The 6,716-nt window shown below is 39.7% G+C and overlaps 1 protein-coding gene across 1 annotated transcript in view; it reads right to left on the bottom strand.

The window, feature by feature from the left end:
- Positions 1-361: 361 nt before the first annotated feature.
- HDGF (heparin binding growth factor) overlaps positions 362-6,716 on the bottom strand; it is a 52,252-nt gene continuing 45,897 nt past the window's right edge. The window contains exon 7 of the mRNA XM_056547277.1: positions 362-6,564. Within this exon, the coding sequence (XP_056403252.1) occupies positions 6,561-6,564 (4 nt within the window). The 3' untranslated portion in view covers positions 362-6,560. The remainder of the gene's footprint in view (positions 6,565-6,716) is intronic.

Below are 6,716 nucleotides of genomic sequence, written 5' to 3'. Positions count from 1 at the left end.
AGGGGAGTGGTTGAGGAGGAAGGAGGCACGGAGGGACCAGAAATTGTAGCAATGCAGCATGGGGGATGACGATTTTTACGTCATCCTCCACACCACCATGACCAGGAAGTGGTAGAAAATACGGGGCCCCGCACCGGGAGAATGGCAGCACCGATTTCAGAAATAAGTACATGTGCAGAGAGGTACAGCCATGGGGAACATTTGGGGGTTAAACATTTTAAAATCAGAGTACTCCTTTAAGGTGAAAAAAGGGCTCAGTCCTTAAGGGGTTAATACTCAGATCACGGCTCCCATTCTTTTGCAGTCTGTTTAAAATTATTGACATCCCGACAGAACACAAGAAATACAAATAGACACGTCAGATTTTTTATTTTTTAATAAACTTTTTCCAAAAGATCCGCAGTCTACAGTTTTAAAACTATACCAAAATCTACAGTTCAACAAACTCTTCCATCATAACCACAAAACCTGAAAAGGAAAACTCCCATCCTCCCAAATATAGGAAAATAAAAGCCAGAGGTAAAGTACTTCTCTGCATGTTACAAAATGTATTGATTATATCACAAAGCTAGATGAGAATGGGAAGGAAGTGGATACAGATATGGGCAAGTGGGGAAGGGATAAAATATTAAAGGGTCACTCATTAAAATTAATTTTTGCTATTGCACTCCTTATGGTAAATAAAATATATTTCTAATATACTTTGTTAAAAAAAAAATGATTTCTATGTTTTATTTGTGCTTAAAAAAGCTCAAGAGCACATTTTGGCCCCCCCCCCCCCCCATTTTATACACAGAATTAGGACAGAAGTCCAAACACAGGAAGCACAGCCTGGAGTGCTGAGGGGGTGTGTCCAGCCTCATCCAATCATAGCTCCGCTCACACTTAACTGCCATATGCTGTTGGTTGGACACACCCCCCTAAGCACTCCAGGCTGCACTTCCTGTGTTTGGACTTTGGGGGGAAATTTGCTGAGATGGGGGGGGGAAATGTGCTCTTGAGCTTTTTTTTTTAAAGCACAAATAAAACATAGAAAACTTCATTTTTTTTAAACAAAGTATATTAGAAATCTTTTTTATTTCCCATAAGGAGTGCAATAGCAAAAATTTGTTTTAATGAGAGTAAAAATTAGTATAAAATTAAGTAAAAATGACTCTTCTGGGTAAATTTTCATATGGAAATTTTTTTTGCCTCTTAATTTTATTATAAACTTTACCTACAAAATTACTTCACTTTGTGCGTAAGCAGACATGGGATGTGTTAATTGTGGGCTGCAACCCTTTATAAATGAGGATTAGATGAAAGCTGTTGCAAATTAAGGAGGAGGTCTCATCACTAAACCAAAGTTTTCATACAGCCTTAAAAGAAATCTGATCCTTTAGGGCTCATGCGCTTCATTAAGAGCTACAGGTTAGTTTTAGGTTGAGTGGATCGTTTAAGACTATTTCACTGAAAAAGCAGAAGAGACCAACAATAAGGCTGCATCAAATATATAGAACAAGTACAAAATGGGCCGCATACAATTAAATCTCAACCGCTATATACAAGCTACAGGACAGAGCATATACATATTGTATGAGACTATAAAAACATGGCTGCTTCCTGAAACAGAATGCTGACATACACAGTAGAGGACAGCAACAGGGCCATTTCTTTCAATAACCCAAACAGAGTAACCTAATGATTGTGTATGGGGCACTTTCTGCTGGTGTACGCCATTTTAATGAGACTCAACAATGTGGTCTGTAGTGCTATTGGGTCCTATTAACCCCTCCATGACCCAGCAAATTTTGATTTCTGGCTCATGTTTTTGCTTCCTTACATTTTAAGGCCTATAACTTTGTTTTTCGACTGAAAGATGTATAAGGGCTTATTTTTCTGTGTGACGTGTTGGACTTTCCAATGATTCCATATTTTATTTTTTTTTATCATACAATATATTGCAAAGCCAGAAAAAAAAAATTACATGACTAGCAATTTAAAAAAAATCTGGAATTGCACAATTTTGTAGGGCAATAATTTTTTTGGAGTTCTAAATATGGTAAACCTGACATTCCATTCTATGGGTCAGAACGTTGCCAATGATAAACTTGAAAAATGTTTGTATCGTTCTATTGTTAATAATTTAAACCTTGAAATATATAAAAAAAAAAACTTTGTTCATTTATTTTTCCACCTACAGAGCTGTTTTAGGGTTTGCTTTTTGTGCCATGAGCTGTAGTTTAACAGTACCACTATTTTGTAGTTCTGTTTTTTAAATTACTTTATAAAAAATATATTGGGATGCAATGTAACAAAAAAATCAGCAATTTTGTAGTTTGGAATTTTTTGCTTTTACGCCGTTCACTGTGCAGGATCAGAAACAATTTAATAGTTCGGACAATTCCGCACGGGGCGATACCAAATGTGTTTTTTTATGCAGTGTTTTATTTAGAAAATGGGAAAAGGAGGGTGATTTGAATTAGGGAGGGATTTTTTAAAAATAATTTACACTTTTTTTCTTTATACACATTCTTTGGGCCCCCTAGATCATAAGCCATCATCAGATGGCTTACATAGATGCTGTAATGATATTGCATTACATTGATCTATGAAATCTGTGCTCGATTGCTAAGGGTTGCCTAAGTGAGCCCCAAGCATAAGAGCCAGGGAAGACACAGAGGAGCAGGTAAGACCTCAGGCTTCCCTAGCAATCCATAGCCCATGGGACCACTAGACACCAGGGAATAGCGGAATTTAGTGTTTAACCTGTTCAGGATGCTGGGCGTATGCATACGCCCTGCATCCCGAGTCCTTATGCATACGCCCGTGAGAATTCCGGTCCCCGCCGCTAGCCAGTTGGGGACCGGAATGCCTGCTTAAATCATTCAGCAGACCAAACCCCCCCCCCCCCCCCACCCATGTCGGCGATCGCAGAAAATCGCATGTCAATTCAGACATGCGATCTTCTGCTATTCCGGGCTGATTGGGTCTCTGGTGACCCGATCAACCGGAAAATAGGGATGATCGGAGCTGTCAGAGACAGCCCCGATCCTCCTGAGGGCTAGGAGTGAGTTCGCATGGCAACCCTCCCCCCCCCCCCTGCATGGTACCTGCAAAGAAGATGCCTGGGGACCCCGGATCTTCGCTGGAGACTGCTGGATCCTAGCTCAGGTAGGGAATCTATGGGGAGGGGGTGAAATTGATAGTGAAAGTAAAGTGATCTTTACTGTGGCAACCACTAGGAAGACATGCTGGGAGTTGTAGTTCTGTAACATCTGTCCCTTCAGATTTAGAAATTTTCATGAAATTTTTGAAAATTGCTGCTCTACTTTGAAGCCCTCTAATTTTTTCTAAAAGCAAAAATATGTCCATTTTATGATGCCAACATATTGTATTTGTGAAGAAAAATAAAATGTATTGGGAATATCCATTTTCCTTACAAGTAGAGGAGAGCTTCAAAGTTAGAAAAAAGCTAAATTTTCATGAACTTTTGGGATTTTTCACAAAAAAAGGATGCAAATAACGCCGAAAATTTTTCACCAAAATAAAGTATAATATGTCACGAAAAAACTCTCAATCAGAATATTCGGTAAAAGCATTTTCGCGTTAATTCGTAAAGCGATTCGATCGATCGTAATTCGATCACGGTATTTAACCAGTTAAATAACGGACCTCAGCACGATCGCCGAAGTCAGTCATTACCGGCAGATGTCCGCTCCTGATAGCAGTGAACATTTCCTGGTAATGCCGCGGACCTGACCCTTGGGCCCCAGTCATGTCCGCCCTCTCGACCCATGACGTACATGTCTGTCATCGATAGGGAAGGCGTTAAAATAGAGAGTGTACAATAGAAATCCGCCCAGATTATGTGACCCTGTATTATGTATTGTGCCTGCTGCTGTCTGCAAAATTATAAATCAGAATCCAATTCTAGCTCAGTGTAGAAGTGAAATCCAGCTCACCCTTCTCCAATACGGCACATCGACCTGTGCCTGGCAAGGCAAAGAGCAATGCAGAAAAGAGAACGATGGTCCAGCACACTTCATGTAGAGACCGCTTTATTGAATCACATCACACACTGATAAAAGCTACTATCCCACAGATTAGTTTCGAGCGATCAAAATGCGTCTGTTGGTAGAGTCGCTTTTATCAGTGTGTGATGTGAGTCAATAAAGCTGTCTTTACAAAAAGTTCTGGACCATTGTTCTTCTCTACAGCATCCAATTCTTGTCAGGATGCTGATGATACCTGTGACAGCCAGCCTAAATGCAGTGTCAACCTGAGCTGACAGTGCAGAAAGACCAGACTCCGATTTATCTAACCTCTGGTAGCTAAATAGTAGAATGTCAATGGAAAAGTTTCCGTAGCCTTTAAACAAGTGGTTACATCAGAAAAGGCATGTTAGCCACATGGCCACAAAAAAGTAGGAAGATGGTGAGCAGACACCTCCCCATTCTCTAATAGCTGTGGCAGGCGTCAGAGAACCCACAATCTTGACCTTGGGTATCCTGTAAATATGACATAAGTGGTTGAGATGAGAATACCTGTAAATACCCTTCTGAACACTTGCCACACAAAACATAATTACAGGTCTACCAGCCAGTAAGACTTTTTCCATTGCAGAGCTGTGTTTCTGAATTTTGCCCAGAACATTTCTTAACTACCAAATTAAACCAGACTTTCATTTTAACATTTATGTATATGTGGCTGGGCTAAAACAAAAAACAAACAACTGTGCAGATAGCCCGCAGTCATCATGCTGGAGCCAGGCCCTGGTGCTTCCCACTTTCTTATCTGTCACTACAAAAGGAAGAGCCTGGTGACTTGTTAAGTAGGCACGTCCTTCTGTGTAGACAGAGACCAAAACGTGTTAAGCAGAAGGACCAGGCACAACAGAAAAGAGGAATTGGACAGGTTAACACTATATTTAGCACAGCCAAACCACATTAACATATAAAGATTAGTCCCTGTACTCACATAACTGGAGCAGCAGTAATGAGCCACAGAGGCAAAAGCAATAGGAGGTAAAATGCTATGATGGCTGATCCTAAACAGTATGTCACTAGCTACTACAGGTTTTAAGCAAAGCCTACAAGGAACATTATAAATTTAGGCCCACATTTATCAATCTGTGAGAAAAGCTAGTGTAATTTCAAAGAAACCAATCAAAGCTCAGCTTTCATTTTACCAGAGCCCATTAAGATAAAAGCTGAAGTGTGGCCAAAATCAGACAGTTTGTCTTTGATTGTTAAATCAGGCCTTAGTGTTTATATTATAGCAATTCCTTCCAACCAGGACTACTCCTTAATGAAGCTGACAAATGCCAACAGCAATGTAAATATACATACAATGTACACACTTATGACAATGTGGGTCTGATATTAAAAAAAAAAGCAATAGAGAACAGACAAATATCCAGTTTTAATATTCAAAATTTAAAATACACATAGGTTAAAAAGGTCTCCTTTTTACACTGTGGGATCTAACAAACTTAGCTAAAGTAGAGAAAATCTTCTGTAGGGGGGGGGGGATAAGATAGTGGTACAGTAAAGAAAAAAAAAATTCTATATATATATTGAATTGTCAAAAGCACTTTATAGCTTAAAAAGGGTTCACCAAGTCCACATATATCAATGGCGCATCTTGAGGATTTAATACCAGATCACTGATAAGCTGTCCAGCACTTCCACATGTCAATGAAGCTAAAAGCCCTGGCTCCAATTCACTGTGTAGAGGCAATGCTGGGCTGCTGTACCTAGGCTCCCATTCACTTCAATGGGAACTAGGCTGCAGTAACCTGGCATAGCTACTTCCAGCTCCCTTCGCAGCACATTTCTGGCCACAGCAGTGGTACCAAACAGCTGATTGGTGTGGGTGTCTGGTCTTGGCACCCAGCAGACTAGTTAATAATGACCTAACCTAATAGGCCATCAACATGTGGAATTGGAGGACCTCTTTAATGGGATCAGACATCTTTGGTGCAGCTAGTGGGAAGAGGGTATCAAATAAAAATTATGTCTGACATAGGCTACTGTGGGTGGGAACAAAACCTTTACTGGTAAGAAAAGTTGAATTTGCCCCTAGACCCTTAGGGACACCATATAGATTACACCAAGGACCGGGAGTAAAAATTGTACAAATGGACTGAAAACAAACAGTGGTATGTTCAATTAAGATTAATACAAGATAGTAGCAATCTGATCTTGTAAATGGGAGGTAAAATATATCTGAAGTCTTCTGCCCAGCCATAAAGATGGAACCTTCTAGAATCACTGGCTGCTAGTGCTGTCATCAGGTAACAGTATGTAATTTAACAGAACCAGCACTACCAACCAGATGTTAAGAAAGTGTTTCTCAGCTGGCAGAATATTACTTAAACTGATCTATTATTGAAGGTGTAAAATAAAATCAATGACATTTTCTTAGTTCGGGTTGCAGACGTAACCAAATTGATGTTGATGACTTTTTCATTCCCCATTTATTTCTCTTTTTAAAGTATTTTTCTTTAAAGCATCCACGTCTCCCCATTCAGGAAAAGGAAGTCAGGATTCTGCCCAGTCAGGAAAGGGAGACTCATTTTAGCTGGATAAAAAAAAATAAAAAATAAAAAAATTATTCAGAGATGGAACAGTATGTCATTGCTATAATTGTCTCCAGGATCACAATTCTATGAGCTTGGGGAATGGCTACACAATATTGATCCCTAAGGGAAAAGTTTCGCAATCAGGGTGCCT

Source organism: Hyla sarda, chromosome 11 (genome assembly GCF_029499605.1).
Source record: "Hyla sarda isolate aHylSar1 chromosome 11, aHylSar1.hap1, whole genome shotgun sequence".
Lineage (NCBI taxonomy): Eukaryota > Metazoa > Chordata > Amphibia > Anura > Hylidae > Hyla > Hyla sarda.
The sequence above is the reverse complement of the archived record's forward strand: the minus strand, read 5'-3'. Positions and strand labels throughout refer to the sequence as shown.